General features: G+C 39.0%; 1 protein-coding gene across 1 annotated transcript in view; it reads right to left on the bottom strand.

Moving 5' to 3' along the window:
- The window catches only part of ADCYAP1R1 (ADCYAP receptor type I), a 490,746-nt gene that overhangs the window by 59,600 nt on the left and 411,705 nt on the right, over positions 1-19,441 (bottom strand). The window contains 2 exon segments of the mRNA XM_053715660.1: positions 5,888-5,979; positions 6,837-6,906. Coding sequence (XP_053571635.1) covers positions 5,888-5,979; positions 6,837-6,906 — 162 coding nt within the window.

Below are 19,441 nucleotides of genomic sequence, written 5' to 3'. Positions count from 1 at the left end.
TACTTATGTATATAGAATCTCAAGAAGATGTTTAGTTAGAAGTGGCAGTTTGCCCCATACACCCTGGATAATAGGTTTCATGAAATATGCCACACACATCATTACTTTTGTGGGCTATATGAACCTAGTCTGCTCATAAACTTGTATTCCAGTGTAGAATCCCCTCCCCCAATTTCGCAGACATCATGAACATAACTGATCATTTAGATTCACAGCACATGTGTTTAACCATAAGATCCCTTAGACTATGTATATAATTATGGCTCCTCCTATATTATTTTAATTTAATATAACCAGCTCATTAAGTAAACATATATGACCCGGTATTCTCATATTCACTCGTTTTGGTGAATCATTTAGTCTTGATCACCCTTTTGGTGAATTTTTTAGCAGTTTTAACCCACTACACATTATTCACTTTCCTCTTATGTATTATATGTCTCATTAGGTACAGGAGTTACCTTTTTTGCAAAGTGAGGAAATGGATTCTACAGTTTGTTAATATCTATTACATTACTACTATACTTTAATCAGCATTAAGTACTCCCCGAGGGAACAATGTGTCTCTCATTTAAGATATTTAATCTACCTATGTCAGATGAAAGTATCATACTAATAGACAGAACACTCTGCTAAAGAGGTACTATTGTAACATCCTGTAAAAAACAATAAATAAAATTATAAGGTATCCATGTAAATCTTGCAATGTATATATCCGAGGTATGCTAGTAATACAGTAGGATATACCTGTTCTCAATATGTTTATCATGATTTATCATGATTTACTATTGTTGTCAGCCATGTTCATCTTCAAATGACTTGTTTTCTTGCCTATATGTGGCTTTTGTTTTGCTAATTGCCTTAATAAAAATCTCTGATTAAAAAAAAAGAAACAAAATTATCCAAAATAAAAACTATTAGCCCTATAAAAATAAAAAAGCCCCCCAAAATAAAAAAAACCCTAGCCTACAATAAACTACCAATAGCCCTTAAAAGGGCCTTTTGTAGGGAAATCAGCTCTTTTACCTGTAACAAAATACAAAGACCCCCAACAGTAAAACCCATCACTCCAACCAACCAAAATAAAAAAACCGAACTCTAACAAAAACTTAAGCTACCCATTGCCCTGAAAAGGGCATTTGTATGGGCATTGCCTTGAAAAGGGCATTCAGCTCTTTAAAAAAAAAAAAAAAACCCTAATCTAAAAAAAACCCACCCAAAAAAAGTAAAAAAAAAATAACACTAACCCCCGACGATCCACTTACAGTTTCTGAAGTCCGGACATCCAGGCGGCGAGAAGTCTTCATCCAGGCAACAAGGTCTTCATCCATCCAGGCGGCATCTTCTACCTTCATCTAGGCTTCATCTTCTATCTTCATCCCGGCGGTGTCTTCTATCTTCATCCTTGAAGACATCGGGCGTGTAGCGTCCTCCTTATATGGTCACCGTCGTACATTGAATCTTCAATGCAAGGGAGCATTTTCAAAATGGCGTCTCTTGCATTCCTATTGGCTGATTTGATTTTTGAAATTCAAATCAGCCAATAGGATGAGAGCTACTGAAATCCTATTGGCTGTTCAAATCAGCCAATACGATGAGAGCTACTGAAATCCTATTGGCTGTTCAAATCAGCCAATACGATGAGAGCTACTGAAATTCTATTGGCTCATTTTTTTGAGTGCGAGATTGATGTTACATTACAGGCTAAAATTCTTGCAGTATAGCTATACCGACAAGACTTGTAATGGTTTGCGTTACGGTTTTTAAGCTGAAATGGCCATTTTTTTCAGTGTAAAAACCGTAATGCAAAACTCGTAATCTAGGTGATTAGTAAGAAACAGCATGAAGAATGGCACTAGCCACAGGGCCGGATTCACAAACATAGGTTTGTACAAATGCATGTACACCTTATCCTCATATCTAAGCTATGCACTCAATACAATATATCTTTGCTTAGTAGGAATCTATAAATCTCCAAGGGCTGATACCAAATTAAAAGCAAAACTGACTGAACTAATTACATGTAACAAATTAAATGTATTCTAATGAACAAATAACTTCATTTGTTTGTTTTATTGCTCTCTTTACGTCTATACACTATTAAAGGGAATAAATTAAGAGTTCACAGCATAGTTAGTATAAATATTTTGGTTATAAAAAAAAGCACTGAATTATACTCAGAAGAACAAGAACAATATAACGCTATGGGCTCGGAGAGATTATCTAACAAACCTTGTCAGCAGTGGTAGTTCTAGAACTTAAAGGGATTTGAAACCCACAAATGTTATTTTGTGATTAAGACAGAACATACAATTTATTTTATTTCTTTCCAATTTACTTCTTTTATCCAATTTTCTTAGTTCCCAGGGTATTATTTGTTGAAGAGATACCTACGTTTTTGTCTGGAGCAGTACATGTCAGGAACTAGCTGCCATCTTCTTGTAAAACTGCTCCCATATAGTGCTCTAGAGCAGGGGTCGCCAACCTTTCGGACCTCAGGGACCACTAAACTCATAATTTTGAATCCCGTGGACCACTAACATGATTTTTTTTTAAAAGGTACAAACCTCTATACAATATACAAACCTCTATAATGTATGTATGTGTGTGTGTGTATATATATATATATATATATATATATATATATATATATATATACACACACACACACACTGTACATAACTAGTATAACCATAGCTAAGTTTAAATTATGTATATATTTACACATTTTATGAGCTGGAAACAGATAAGCAGAAAGTGGGGGGAAAAATAATTATGTTTAAAAGGACCACAAGACTTCCAAGTTACCTCCCCAGTTAGGAATTATTCAAAACTACTTATGATCATGGACAGACATTTGAGTCATATATAGGGATGGGTGAATTTTGATACATTCGTTCGTTCGAATCGAATTTCGAATGTTTATATAACATTCTAACATTCTATTTTCGAATTTTCTTTTTCGAATTTTTCAATAAAATTCGAAAATATTCGTTTGAATAATAGAATGTTTAGCTATGTATTCATTCAATTTCGAAATGTAATATTCGAATTCGAATGTGACATTCGAATTCGAATGTGACATTCAAATTTGAAATAGTATTTCTAGTCTACAACTGTGTTTAATAAATGTAATATTCGAATTCGAATGCTACATTCGAATTCGAATGTCACATTCAAATTTGAAATAGTATTTCTAGTCTAATACTGTGTTTTAAATGTGATATTCAATTCGAATGTGATATTTGATTCGAATGTGACATTCGAATTCGAAATAGTATTTCTAGTCTAATAGTGTTTTATAAATGTAATATTCGAATTTGAATGTGACATTTAATTCGAATGTGATATTCTATTCGAATGTGACATTCGAAATATTGTTTCTAGTCTACAATTTTGTTTTATAAATGTAATATTCGAATTCGAATGTGATGTTCGAATTTCTACAATAACATTCGTTCTAACATTCGAATTCGGATATAAACACATTCGCCCATCCCTAGTCATAAATTAAGTTTATATCAGAAAGCTCCCAATATGGATGTGAGCTAAGCACGACTGATGTTACTGGCAATTACTATAATACTGGTGGGATATGGCTGATCTGCTGGATAGCAATTTCTGGAATTCCGGTGGAATGGCTTTGTGCGAGGGAAAATTATTAGAATGAAAAATAATTAATATTTAAAAGTCCATGTGAAGGAATTAGGAAAACTACTGCAAAGAGACAGGTAAAGGGAAGGAAATAAATTAAATGTAAGAGAGAATTCTGCTGGCTTTATAATGGAAGCATCTTTCTCTGAGCAGTGCGCCGTACGGGAGGAGTTAAAAATACAATCTAGCTACGCAAGTTGTGCAGTACTACGCAACGTTTGTAGGGAGATTGTAATTTAACTCCTCCTCCGTAGGTTTTCACTGATATCAAGCAAGGCACTGTAGGGAGTTGCAGCACTACGGGGGTGACACCATCAGAGGAGATTTATTCCTGCTTAATGGTGTCAAGGACCACCAACATCTTCTTGTGGACCATTAACGACCGCTGCTCTAGAGACATGCAGGCTCCTGAACTTACATCCCTGATTTTCAACAAAAGATACAAAGAGAACGAAGCAAATTTAATAATAGAAGTAAATATGAAAGTTGTTTATAATTTCTTGCTCTAACAGAATCATGAAATAAAAAGGTTGAGTTTCTTGTCCCTTTAATATTTGGGGGCTCTAATTGAGCGCTTAACAAAGGTGGTGGAAAAAGTTAAACACAGCACACATAATATATGGAGCCCTTTGCAGGACAATGGAGATACTACACATGTATTTGTATTTAAAAAAACAAAAAATTTTAATGAAAGAGAACAATAAGTCATTAAATAAATAAATACAAATGAGTAACTTCATATATACAGCAATATAATACAAACGTAAGTCTTTAATTCTGGCTACAAAATCTCATATTATATTATATAATATACTGGTTAACTCCCACAATGTGTGACTTTTGCATGTAATGTATGCGATTGTACCAATTTGTGTAAACATTAAACATTAAAGGGACATAAAACCCCAAATTTTCTTTTGTAATTCAGGAAGAGAATATAATGTTAAACAACATTCCTATGTACATCTATTACATAATTTGCTTCATTCTCTTGGTATCCTTTGTTTAAGAAGCAGCATGCACTACTGAGAGCTAGCTGAATGCACTGGGTGAGCCAATAAGATGAGGCATATATGTGCAGCCACCAATAAGCAGCTCCTGAGCCCACCTAGGTATATTTTTCAAAAAAGAATGTCAAGAGTACTAAACAAATTAGAAAACAGAAGTAAATTTGAAATGTGTTTTAAAATTACATGTTCTCTCTGAATTATGAAAGAAAAAAAATTGGATTTCATGTCCCTTTAATGACAGAAGCATCATCTTACAAATTAATATAGATCACAAAAAAAATCTAAATAGTGCAAAATGTGTTTACAAATAAAACTGCAAAAAAAAAAAAGGAATGTGCAGGCCAGAAAAATTAGTTTTGGAGGAAATTTTCATTTTGCATATTCAAGGAGGAAATTAATTTCACCGAATATTCGTTGCCAGCAATATTTGGTTTTCATTTAATTTTAAAAATATAATTTTCATTAAACATTTATATTTGTTTTTGTTTAACGAATGTAAATGTTTCGAATCTATAGGTGAAAAGCTAACTCGATCCTCTTCTTGCAGCTCCTGCGAGCCGAGCGCTCTAACGCCTTCTATTAGCGTGGCTGGAGCTCTGGCAAGAAGAGGATCGGGTTATTGCTCTCTCCAGCGCGTTAAGGTAAGTTTTTAATCCTAAAGAAATAAATTAGCGGAAACAAATGAATACTGATGAATTTTGACAGTATTTTTCATTTTCTTTCCTTATCTTGGTGGATTAATTAGGAAATCCCATATTCGTGACAAATGTGCATTCGCCCAAAAACAAATGTACTTTTCTAATATATATATAAAATAAATATTGCTAATTGTTTTGGTGTCAAGAAATCTGAATACCGATTTAAGCTCACTTTTATAATACATCCCTCTCGTTAAACTCTTTAAAAGAACCAGCCAATAAGAGGTCCCTTTCACAAGCTGAACTCAGGACAAATTAGTCAGTTCACTCTCTCACTGGCTGTCTTTACAGGATACACTGATTTATTTTTAATTGTACCGCTTCTGTTTTTAAATATAAACATCAAAGTAACTGACATCAAATTTTAGTTCATTGAAAAATGTTATTAGGTAGAATAACTATAGGAAATTACATTCCTAAATAACAGGCTTTCTATGATATTTTGTTTTAAGGTCCTTGATGGCAAAAATCCAACATTTAAATTTGTTATAGATGATAATATAACCAAGAAAGTATTATACTTACAAATATATACTGGATTCATTCCCTCCAATGTCAGGAGATTGAAGCTTCTGCACAAGTATAATGATTATTCCAACAAACAGTACAAAGTTGATCTGCAGACAAAAAAGGTGTGTGAATGGGAATTACCTGCTAATATTGTACAAGGGGTTGAAATTTACTTAAAGAATTACAGAATTAAACACTTTTGTAATTTGAACTATTTGCAGACATATACATTGATCAAGTTATCATAAAGCCACATTTATTTACTTGAAACTAAAGTTTCTTTTTACAGTAATTGTGGCAATTTTATATTACTAATCATTAATATTGGCAGTCTATTTCAAAATTTGATAGGGAAATTACATTAAAGGGACAGTCTACTACAGAATTGTTATTGTTTAAAAAGATAGATAATCCCTTTATTACTCATTCCACATTTTTTTTATAACCAACACTGTTGTACTCTTCATGCGATCACCAGCTGCACACAGATAGATAGATAGATAGATAGATAGACAGACAGATAAATAGAAGATGGATAGACTGACAGAAAGACAGATATACTGTATGATAGACAGACAGACAAATAGACAGATAGATAGACAGATAGATAGATAGATAGATAGATAGAAGACAGACAGAAAGACAGATAAATAGTAGATAGACAGACAGATATATGATAAACAGACAGACAAATAGACAGATAGATAAATAGACAGATAAATAGACAAACAGGTGCGGGTTTCTATTATACAACATCAAATTATACAAACTCTTCCCTTTGCGATTACATTTGGTATCAGAGTAGATATAGTGATCTCATCATTGATAAAAAAAAGTCTCACTTCATCTCCAGTGAAATACATAGCACTGAAACAAAGCGTATGCCTGCCACAGGCTCTAGCTAATAGCTTTATAAATTAATTCCCCATTACTGTTTCATAATATTCCTCTAAATTAAACTCACCATGATTGAACCGATAACAGGACCCTTAATCACCCACCATAGCGCAGTGTTATTGTTCATATCCCAACATCTAGGACAAAGAACAGACAATATTAATTTCTATCACATTAAAAAATTAGATTAAATTACATTTTTTCTCCAATCATTTTATTCCACTTCCAAATAGAATATTGTAATTAAATGTTGTAAAGTGAGGCATATATTTTACAATTGTGATTCCTTTTTGAAATATCAAAGTTTGCCTTTAATTCATATGTTCCAAACCTTATTTGTAATTTACAAAACACATATACTATTGTGCCTAACACTTTTAGAATTTTCATTACATTTATTTGATAATAGATTTGTTAAAAGGACATTAAACTGCTGGGTACAATTAAAGTAGCATTTTTACTACTCACCACATAATCAAACTGCCTGCTGCCATCTTGGAGTGGCCGTATTCTTGTATCCAGAAGTGATACGCATTGACATATCAATAAAGTTTGATGGATGTATCTTGCACTTTGGTTAACCCCTTAATGACCACAGCACTTTTCCATTTCTATCCATTTGGGACCAAGGCTATTTTTACATTTTTTCCGGTGTTTGAGATTAGCTGTAATTTTCCTCTTACTCATTTAGTGTACCCACACATATTATATACCATTTTTCTCGCCATTAAATGCACTTTCTAAAGATACCATTATTTTCATCATACCTTATAATTTACTATAAAAAAACTATAAAATATGAGGAAAAAATAGAAAAAAACACACTTTTTCTAACTTTGACCCCAAAAATATGTTACACATCTATTACCACCAAAAAACACCCATGCTAAATAGTTTCTAAACTTTGTCCTGAGTTTAGAAATACCCAATGTTTACATGTTCTTTGCTTTTTTTGCAAGTTATAGGGCAATAAATACAAGTAGCACTTTGTTATTTCCAAACCACTTTTTTTCAAAGTTACATTGGAACACTGATATCTTTCAGGAATCCCTGAATATTCCTTGACATGTATATATTATTTTTTAGAAGACATCCCAAAGTATTGATCTAGGCCCATTTTGGTATATTTCATGCCACCATTTCACCGCCAAATGCGATCAAATTAAAAAAAATAATAAAGTTTTTCACAATTATAGGCTTCTCACTAAACTTATTTACAAACAGCTTGTGCAATTATGGCACAAATGGTTGTAAATGCTTCTCTGGGATCCCCTTTGTTCAGAAATAGCAGACATATATGGCTTTGGCATTGCTTTTTGGTAATTAGAAGGCCGCTAAATGCCGCTGCACACCACTCGTGTATTATGCCCAGCAGTGAAAGGGTTAATTAGGGAGCTTGTAGGGTTAATTTTAGCTTTAGTGTAGTGTAGTAGACAACCCAAAGTATTGATCTAGGCCCATTTTGGTATATTTCATGCCATCATTTCACCGCCAAATGCGATCAAATTAAAAAAAACGTTCACTTTTTCACAAACTTTTTCACAAACTTTTGGTTTCTCACTGAAATTTTTTACAAACAGCTTGTGCAATTATGGCACAAATGGTTGTAAATGCTTCTCTGGGATCCCCTTTGTTCAGAAATAGCAGACATATATGGCTTTGGCATTGCTTTTTGGTAATTAGAAGGCCGCTAAATGCCGCTGCACACCACTCGTGTATTATGCCCAGCAGTGAAAGGGTTAATTAGGGAGCTTGTAGGGTTAATTTTAGTGTAGTGTAGTATACAACGGAAAGTATTGATCTAGGCCCATTTTGGTATATTTCATGCCATCATTTCATCGCCAAATGCGATCAAATTAAAAAAAACGTTCACTTTTTCACAAACTTTTTCACAAACTTTTGGTTTCTCACTGAAATTTTTTACAAACAGCTTGTGCAATTATGGCACAAATGGTTGTAAATGCTTCTCTGGGATCCCCTTTGTTCAGAAATAGCAGACATATATGGCTTTGGCGTTGCTTTTTGGTAATTAAAAGGCCGCTAAATGCCGCTGCGCATCACACATGTATTATGTCTATCAGTGAAGGGGTTAATTAGGCAGCTTGTAGGGAGCTTACAGGGTTAATTTTAGCTTTAGTGTAGAGATCAGCCTCCCACCTGACACATCACACCCCATGATGCCTCCCAAACAGCTCTCTTCCCTCCCCCACCCCACAATTGTTCCCGCCACCTTAAGTACTGGCAGAAAGTCTGCCAGTACTAAAATATATATATTTTTTTAAATAATAATAATAATTCTGCTGTGTAGGATCCACCCTTAGCCCCCAACCTCCCTGATCCCCCCCGAAACATCCCTCTGCCTTTTTGTGCGCCATATTGTGTACTGGCAGGTGTCTGCCAGTACCCAGTTTGAAATCAAATATGTTTTTTTTTTTTTTTTTAATTTAAATAAAATGATTTTCTGTAGTGTAGATGCCCCCCTCAACACCCAACCCCCCACTCTCTCCCAGATCGCTTAATATTTTTTATTCCCACCCTCTCTCCCACCGAATCCCACCTTGTCCCTCCTTACACTTGTTCCATAGTGTAGGGTCCCCACCCAACTGTGCACGCACACGAGCACCCACACATGATCCCGCACCCCTCCTCCACTGATGGCCGCCCACCTGCCTCCCTGGATTAGCTCCCACCCACCAACAAACATAGCCAACAATGGCCGATACAGAGAGGGCCACAGAGTGGCTCTCTCTGCATCGGACTGCAAAAAACTGTTATTGCAGGATGCCTCAATATTGAGGCATCACTGCAATAACAGGAGAGTGGCTGGAAGCGATCAGGATTGCTTCCACCGCTTTCAAAGACCAACGACGTACAGGGTACGTCCTCGGTCGTTAACTGTATTTTTTTTGAGGACGTACCCTGCACGATGTCGGTCATTAACCCCTTAATGACTACGGACGTACCAGGTACGTCACTCAGAAATTGTCACTTAATGACAATGGATGTACCTGGTACGTCCGCCAGTAAAACGAGCGCTGGAGGCGATCCTGATCGCTTCCAGACGCTTTCCGGGTATTTCAGTGATGCCACGATATCGAGGCATCCTGCAATAACAATACTTAGCCATCCGATGCAGAGAGAGCCACTCTGTGGCCCTCTCTGCATCAGAAATTAATGGCCTCAATCGTTCGTGGGTGGGAGCCAATGTGGGAGGCGTGTGGGTGGCCATCGATGCAATCTAGCATCAAGAGGGGGGTGGAATCGTGGGCGGGGTCGCCGGGGGCATGCACGGATGTGTGCGCATGTATGGGGGCGGCGGGCGGGCGCTTGCACGGGGCGGGAGCGGGTGGGAACCACTACACTATGGAAAATTGTGTCCATATTAAGTGGGAGAAAGGGAGTGGGAATTGGAAATATAAAACATCTAAGAGATCTGGGACGTTGGTCTTTGGGGGGGAAGCTTAACTAGAGAAAAAAGTTTAAAAAAAAAAATGTTTATTGTAAACTGGGTACTGCAGACAGCTGCCAGTAACCAAGATGGCTCCCAATAAGGTAGAAGGGGAGGGTTAGAGAGCTGTTTGGGGAGGATCAGGGAGGTTGGGGGCTAAGGGGGGATCCTACACAGCAGAATAATTTAAAAAAGCAAAAAAAAAACAAGAGAGGGATCAGGGGGTCTGATGTGTCAGGTGGGAGACTGATCTCTACACTAAAGCTAAAATTAACCCTGCAAGCTCCCTACAAGCTCCCTAATTAACCCCTTCACTGCTAGCATAATACACGTGTGATGCACAGTGGCATTTAGAGGCCACGCGCGCGCACGCATCCACACATGATCCCTCCCCCTCTTCCACCGATGGCCGCCCACCTGCCTCCCTGGGTCAGCTCCCACCCACCAATGAACATAGCCAACGATGGCCAATGCAGAGAGGGCCACAGAGTGGGTCTCTCTGCATCAGACTGCTAAAAACTGTTATTGCAGGATGCCTCAATATCGAGGCATCACTGCAATAACAGGAAAGCAGCTGAAAGTGATCAGGATCGATTCCACCGCTTTCAAAGACCAACGACGTACAGGGTACGTCCTCGGTCGTTAACTGTATTTTTTTGGAGGACGCACCCTGCATGACGTCAGTCATTAACCCCTTAATGACAACGGATGTACCAGGTACGTCACTCAAAAATTGTCACTTAATGACAATGGACCTACCTGGTACATCCGCCAGTAAAACTTGCACTGGAAGCGATCCTGATCGCTTCCAGACGCTTTCCGATTATTGCAGTGATGCCTCGATATTGAGGCATCCTGCAATAACAATACTTAGCCATCCAATGCAGAGAGCCACTCTGTGGCCCTCACTCCATCAGAAATCGATGGCCGCAATCGTTGGTGGGTGGGAGCCGATGTGGGAGATGTGTGGGCGGCCATCGATGCAATCTAGCGTCAAAAGGGGGGTGGGATCATGGGCGGGGTCTCCGGGGGCGCGCATGGATGCGAGCATGTACGGGGGCGGCGGACGGGCACGTGCACGGGGCGTGAGTGGGTGGGAACCACTACACTATGGAAAATTGTGTCCATATTAAGTGGGAGAAAGGGTGCGAGAATTGGAAATATAAAACATCTAAGGGATCTGGGAGGGGGTGGGGGGGTTGGTCTTTGGGGGGAAGCTTGACTACAGAAAAAAGTAAAAAAAAAAAAATAATAATAATTGTAAACTGGGTACTGGCAGACAGCTGCCAGTACCCAAGATGGCTCCCAATAAGGTAGAGGGGAGGGTTAGAGAGTTGTTTGTGGAGGATCATGGAGGTTGGGGGCTAAGGGGGGATCCTACACAGCAGAATATTTTAAAAATAAAAAAAAAAAACAAAGAAAAAAAAAACCCTTTTATTTTAGTCCTGGCAGACTTTCTGCCAGTACTTAAGATGGCGAGGACAATTGAGGGGTGGGGGAGGGAAGAAAGCTGTTTGAGAGGGATCAGGTGGTCTGATGTGTCAGGTTGGAGGCTGATCTCTACACTAAAGCTAAAATTAATCCTGCAAGCTCCCTACAAGCTCCCTAATTAACCCCTTCACTGCTAGACATAATACACGTGTGATGCACAGCGGCATTTAGCGCCCATCTAATTACCAAAAAGCAATGCCAAAGCTATAGATGTCTGCTATTTCTGAACAAAGGGGATCCCAGAGAAGCATTTACAACCATTTGTGCCATAATTGCACAAGCTGTTTGTAAATAATTTCAGTGAGAAACCTACATTTTGTGAAAAAGTGAACAATTTTTTTTATTCGATCGCATTTGGTGGTGAAATGGTGGCATGAAATATACCAAAATTGTACTAGATCAATACTTTGGGTTGTCTACTACACTAAAGCTAAAATTAACCCTACAAGCTCCCTACAAGCTCTCTAATTAACCCCTTCACTGCTAGACATAATACACGTGTGATGCGCAGCGACATTTAGCAGCCTTCTAATTACCAAAAAGCAACACCAAAACCATATATGTCTGCTCTTTCTGAACAAAAGGGATTCCAGAGAAGCATTTACAACCATGTGTGCCATAATTACACAAGCTGTTTGTAAATAATTTCAGTGAGAAACCAAAAATTATGAAAAATGTAACTTTTTTTTTTATTTGATCGCATCTGGCGGTGAAATGGTGGCATGAAATATACCAAAATGGGCCTAGATCAATACTTGGGGTTATCTACTGTTATGGTATAACCCTGTTATTGAGGGTTAATACCAGATGAAAGATGCCCTGAATACGGGATCAGCAACACACGAATCCAGTTAATTTATCCTGCTTACTTCTGGTTTAAAAACAACTCCAACTATCTTAGACAAAACAGTTACTCAAAACTGAAGTTAACCCTTCCAACAACAGTTACTCAAAACTGAGGTTAACCCCTTGCATTCTGCAATAACAATACTTAGCCATCCGATGCAGTGAGCCACTCTGTGGCCCTCACTCCATCAGAAATCGATGGCCGCAATCCTTGGTGGGTGGGAGCCGATGTGGGAGACGTGTGGGCGGCCATCGATGCAATCTAGCGTCAAAAGGGGGGTGGGATCATGGGCGGGGTCGCCGGGGCCGCGCACGGATGCGAGCATGTACGGGGGCGGCGGGCGCGTGCACGGGGTGGGAGCGGGTGGGAACCACTACACTATGGAAAATTGTGTCCATATTAAGTGGGAGAAAGGGTGCGAGAATTGGAAATATAAAACATCTAAGGGATCTGGGAGGGGGTGGGGGGGTTGGTCATTGGGGGGAAGCTTGACTACAGAAAAAAAGTAAAAAAAAAAAATTAATTGTAAACTGGGTACTGGCAGACAGCTGCCAGTACCCAAGATGGCTCCCAATAAGGTAGAGGGGAGGGTTAGAGAGTTGTTTGTGGAGGATCATGGAGGTTGGGGGCTAAGGGGGGATCCTACACAGCAGAATAATTTAAAAACCAAAAAAAAAACAAGAAAAAAAAAAACCTTTTATGTTAGTACTGGCAGACTTTCTGCCAGTACTTAAGATGGCGAGGACAATTGAGGGGTGGGGGAGGGAAGAAAGCTGTTTGAGAGGGATCAGGTGGTCTGATGTGTCAGGTGGGAGGCTGATCTCTACACTAAAGCTAAAATTAACCCTGCAAGCTCCCTACAAGCTCCCTAATTAACCCCTTCACTGCTAGACATAATACACATGTGATGCGCAGCGACATTTAGCAGCCTTCTAATTACCAAAAAGCAACACCAAAACCATATATGTCTGCTCTTTCTGAACAAAAGGGATTCCAGAGAAGCATTTACAACCATTTGTGCCATAATTACACAAGCAGTTTGTAAATAATTTCAGTAAGAAACCAAAAATTATGAAAAATGTAACTTTTTTTTTAATTTGATCGCATCTGGCGGTGAAATGGTGGCATGAAATATACCAAAATGGGCCTAGATAAATACTTGGGGTTGTCTACTGTTATGGTATAACCCTGTTATTGAGGGTTAATACCAGATGAAAGATGCCCTGAATACGAGATCAGCAACACACAAATCCAGTTAATTTCCCCACAAACACGAGACCAAGCTCCGTCTTGAGGGTAATACAGCATCTACTTTATTGAGGGGTATATGCCCAGTAGTTATGCAGGTCTCCCACCTGGTTGACACTCTCCTTCAACTCTCAGAGCTCTGTGTTTTCTTTAAAATCAGGTCCTTTTGCTCAGATACTTGTTTATAGTCCTTCTCCTGCTTACTTCTGGTTTAAAAACAACTCCAACTGTCTTAGACAAAACAGTTACTCAAAACTGAAGTTAACCCCTCCAACAACAGTTACTCAAAACTGAGGTTAACCCCTCCAGTACTGTTGGATTTGCACCCTGTACCTATAATGGGCACAGGGTGACTTAACATAATGCCCGAATCCATAATCCGTAGGGAGGTTGACAGAGGGGTCTGTCACATGGCCTGCTCTTTATAGGTATCCACAAGCCCTTCATACTGACGTAGGGTGCCCTTGAGTTGCTGCACCTCACTATGAGCCAGCGTCAGCTTCTCCTCCAGTGTCGCTAAGTTTGTCTTTAATGTTTCATGTTCCACTCTGAAGCTGGTGTTTACTGGGGTCTGTCAGTGCAGCTTGTCTAGCAGAGATTCCCGTTCTAAACGCACTTTTTCCTCTGCGCTCCTCTTTTCTCCCGCTAGCACCATTACGTGATTGTTTATAGTGACCATTTCATCCTCTACTTGACTCTTCTCCTTCATCAGCGCATTGTAACTGGACTTCCACGTATCAATAGCAGACAGAGATTTACTGAGCTCAGCGTCCTGGGGCTCAGCAGCAGGTGGGTCAGTCTCTGCGGCACGGATCTGGGCACGGGTAGTCACAGGGTTAACATCGGCGGGACCCATGGGAGCGTAGGCAGAAACAAGGGGGGCCAAGTCATTTCCAAGAAGAACATCAGCTGGTAAGTCCTTCATGACCCCCACATTCACATGTCTAGAGCCCACTCCCCAATCCAAATGTACCCGGGCAACAGGTAGGCGGAACACAGCGCCCTCTGCTACTCTCACAGCCACAGTGTCTCCGGTGTGCTGGTTCTCAGACACCAAATTCTTTTGGAGCAAGGTCATGGTAGCACCAGTATCCCGTAGACCACTGACCTCCTTCCCATTCACTTTAACCAGTTGCTACTTTTCTCTTTTCCACTGGGGTTGCTGTGACTTGGGCTGCTGCAGTGCTGCTTTGGCAAAGTAGGTTGGCCTCCACGGCTGCTATGACCCAGTCGATAATTTCGGCAGACGGGTTGGGGCTATAATGTGCCAGTCTTATTTTAACCGCCCGGTCAAAGCTTGCTTCTTCAGGGATTCTGTCTGATATTCTGGGCTCATTGGTTCCTTCGGGCCCTGGTACTCCATCCATCTCGGTCAGTATTGTAATAATCTCCCTCTTCCTGAGGTTACTGGGCTGTCGGCCCTGTTGTTGTAGCAGGTCTTTAAGGGTGGCTCTTTTCAGCCTTTCATACGGTATTCCATTAGGTCCGGATGTGTAGTTGCTCTTCTGGGTGATGAGGATCATCCCATCGCTTGCCACCAATTGTTATGGTATAACCCTGTTATCGAGGGTTAATACCAGATGAAAGATGCCCTGAATACGGGATCAGCAACACATGAATCCAGTTAATTTCCCCACAAACACGAGACCAAGCTCCGTCTTGAGGGTAAAACAGAATCTACTTTATTGAGGGCTATATGCCCGGTAGTTATTCAGGTCTCCCACCTGGTTGACACTCTCCTTCAACTCTCAGAGCTCTGTGTTTTCTTTAAAATCAGGTCCTTTTGCTCAGATACTTGTTTATAGTCCTTCTCCTACTTACTTCTGGTTTAAAAACAACTCCAACTGTCTTAGACAAAACAGTTACTCAAAACTGAAGTTAACCCCTCCAACAACAGTTACTCAAAACTGAAGTTAACCCCTCCAGTACTGTTGGATTTTCACCCTGTACCTATAATGGGCACAGGGTGACTTAACATAATGCCCGAATCCATAATCTGTAGGAAGGTTGACAGAGGGGTCTGTCACATCTACTACACTACACTAAAGCTAAAATTAACCCTACAAGCTCCCTTCATTCTCCCTAATTAACCCCTTCACTGCTGAGCATAATACATGTGTGGTGTGCAGTGGCATTTAGAGGTTTTCTAATTACCAAAAAGCAATGCCAAAGCCATATATGTCTGCTATTTCTGAACAAAGGGTATCCCAGAGAAGCATTTACAACCATTAATGCCATAATTGCACAAGTTGCTTGTAAATAATTTCCGTGAGAAACCTAAAGTTTGTGAAAAAAACTGTGAAAAAGTGAACAATTTTTTTTTATGTGATCGCATTTGGCTGTGAAATGGTGGCATGAAATATACCAAAATTGGCCTAGATCAATACTTTGGGATGTCTAAAAAAAAATGTATACATGTCAAGGAATATTCAGGGATTCCTGACAGATATTAGTGTTCCAATGTAACTATCGCTAATTTTGAAAAAAAGTGGTTTGGAAATTGGGTATTTCTAAACTCAGGACAAAATTTAGAAACTATTTAGCATGGTTGTTTTTTGGTGGTTGTAGATGTGTAACAGATTTTGGAGGTCAAATTTAGAAAAAGTGTGTTTTTTTCCATTTGTTCTTCATATTTTATCATTTTTTCTATAGTAAATTATAAGATATGATGAAAATAATGATATCTTTAGAAAGTCAATTTAATGTCAAGAAAAACTGTACATAATATGTGTGGGTACAGTAAATGAGTAAGAGGAAAATTACAGCTAAACACAAACACTGCAGAAATGTAAAAATAGCCCTTGTCCTTAAGGGTAAGAAAATTGAAAAATGGTCTGGTGGTTAAGGGGTTAAAGGGACACTAAACCCATTTTTTTCTGTCATGATTTAGATAAAGCATGCACTTTTTTAAGCAACTTACTAATTTACTCCGATTAATTATTTTCTTCGTTTTCTTGGTATCTTTATTTGAAAAAGCAGAAATGTAAGCTTACAAGCTGGCCCATCTTTGGTTCAGCACCTAGGTAGCACTTGCCGATGGGTGGCTAAATGTAGCCACAAATCAGCAAGTGCTACTTAGGTGCTTAAACAAAGAGGGGCCGGCTCGTAAGTTTACATTCCTGCTTTTTTCAAAACCAGCAACCAGCAAGCGCTACCCAGGTGCTGAACCAAACATGGGCCTGCTCGTAAGCTTACATTCCTGCTTTCTCAAATAAAGATACCAAGAGAACAAAAAAATGATAATAGGAGTAAATTAGAAAGGTGCCTAAAATTGCTTGCTCTATCTGAATCATGAAAGAAAAAAATTGGGTTCAGTGTCACTTTAAGCCTACATAAATGAGAGTGGAAGCATTGCATTTTTGTTGATTTTTTTCACAATTAAGTTACAAACCAAGTATAAAAAAAGTCCTCTGGAATAATATCGAGCAATGCAGCCACTGCAAAAATGTACAGCTTCTGCTCGGTATTGTGCATGCAAAGCTGAAGAATACAATACAGCTTGCCATAATGACTACAATGACAGTGATCTGAGGATGAGCACTGCTTCTGTTAGAGGGTGAAAGAATATTTAAGCTACAATATTGCATTATCTAGTGTGAGGATACAAAGCTTCACTAGACAGCACTTGTAAAGTGACCAATGCAATGCTGCCCCCTGCTCACTCCCAGCCAATCGGTCACTAGCAGGGACTGTCGATCATCCTGATCAGATTGGGATAATTTCAAACCCCACACCATTTAGGTGGTTGAAAGTTTAGGAGCAGCGGTCTTAAGTGAAGCAACAATCACTCGGCTAGATTACAAGTTTTGCGGTAAGAGGGGTGCGGTGCTAACTTGCACATTATTGTCACCGCTCACTTACCTACAGTGCTGGTATTACAGGTTTTTATAAACCCGGCGTTAAAAGATAAGAAGTGAGCGTAGAGCAAAATTGAGCTCCATACCGCACTCCAATACCAGCGCTGCTTAAGTCAGCGGTAATATGGTTGTACGTGCTTGTGCACGATTTCCCCATAGACATCAATGGGGGGAGCAGAATGAAAAAAAGCCTGCAATAAAGCAGCGTAAAGCTCCGTAACGCAGCCCCATTGATTCCTATGGGGAAACTAAATTTATGTTTACACCTAACACCCTAAAATGAACCCTGAGTCTAAACACCCCTAATCTTACACTTATTAACACCTAATCTGCCACCCCCGACATCGCTGACACCTACATTATATTTATTAACCCCTAATCTGCCGCTCCCGACATCGCCGCCACCTACAGTATACTTATTAACCCCTAATCTGTTGCCCCCAACATCGCCGACACCTACATTATATTTATTAACCCCTAATCTCCCACTCCCAATGTTGCCACAACCTACCTACACTTATTAACCCCTAATCTGCTGCCCCCAACGCCACCGCCACTATACTATATTTATTAACCCCTAAACCTAAGTCTAACCCTAACACCCACTAACTTAAATATAATTAAAATGAATCTAAATAAAATCTACTATTAATAACTAAATAATTCCTATTTAAAACTAAATACTTACCTGTAAAACTAATAGTTACATTGTATCTAGCTTAGGGTTTATTTTTATTTTACAGGCAAGTTTGTATTTATTTTAACTAGGAAGAATAGCTACTAAATAGTTATTAACTATTTACTAACTACCTAGTTAAAATAAATACAAATTTACCTGTAAAATAAAACCTAACCTGTGTTACAATAAAACCTAACCTTACACTACAATTAAATAAATTACCTAAATTAAATACAATTACCTAAATTACAAAAAAACCCCACAAAATTACACAAAATAAAAAACAAATTACAAGATATTTAAACTAATTACACCTAATCTAATAGCCCTATCAAAATTAAAAAGCCCCAAAATAAAAAAAAACCCTGGACTAAACTAAACTACCAATAGCCCTTAAAAGGGCCATTTGTAGGGTATTGCCCCAAATAAATCAGCTCTTTTACCTGTAAAAAAATACAAACAACCCCCCAACAGTAAAACCCACCACCCACACAACCAACCCCCCAAATAAAATCCTAACAAAAAAAACCTAAGCTCCCCATTGCCCTGAAAAGGGCATTTGGATGGGCATTGCCCTTAAAAGGGCATTTAGCACTAATGCAGCCCAAAGCCCTAACCTAAAAATAAAACCCACCCAATAAACCCTTATAAAACCTAACACTAACCCCTGAAAATCCACTTACAGTTTTGAAGAGCCGACATCCATCCTCAACGAAGCCGGGAGAAGTCATCAACGAAGCGGCAAGAAGTCCTCAACAAAGCCGGGAAAAGTCTTCATTCAATCCAGGAGAAGTGGTCCTCTAGAAGGGCAGAAGTCTTCATCCAGACGGCATCTTCTATCTTCATCCATCCGGCGCGGAGCGGGTCCATCTTCAAGACATCCGGCGTGGAGCATCCTCTTCTTTCCGATGACTAACGACAAATGAAGGTTCCTTTAAGTGACATAATCCAAGATGGCATCCCTTAGATTCCGATTGGCTGATAGAATTCTATCTGAATTCTATCTGAATTCTATCTGAACTTCAATCCTATTGGCTGATCCAATCAGCCAATAGGATTGAGCTTGCATTCTATTGGCTGATTGGAGCTGATTTTTCAACCT

The sequence above is a fragment of the Bombina bombina genome, chromosome 5 (assembly GCF_027579735.1).
Source record: "Bombina bombina isolate aBomBom1 chromosome 5, aBomBom1.pri, whole genome shotgun sequence".
In the NCBI taxonomy this organism is placed as follows: domain Eukaryota; kingdom Metazoa; phylum Chordata; class Amphibia; order Anura; family Bombinatoridae; genus Bombina; species Bombina bombina.
Note: the sequence above shows the minus strand (reverse complement) of the source record. Positions and strands in the feature narration are given on the sequence as shown.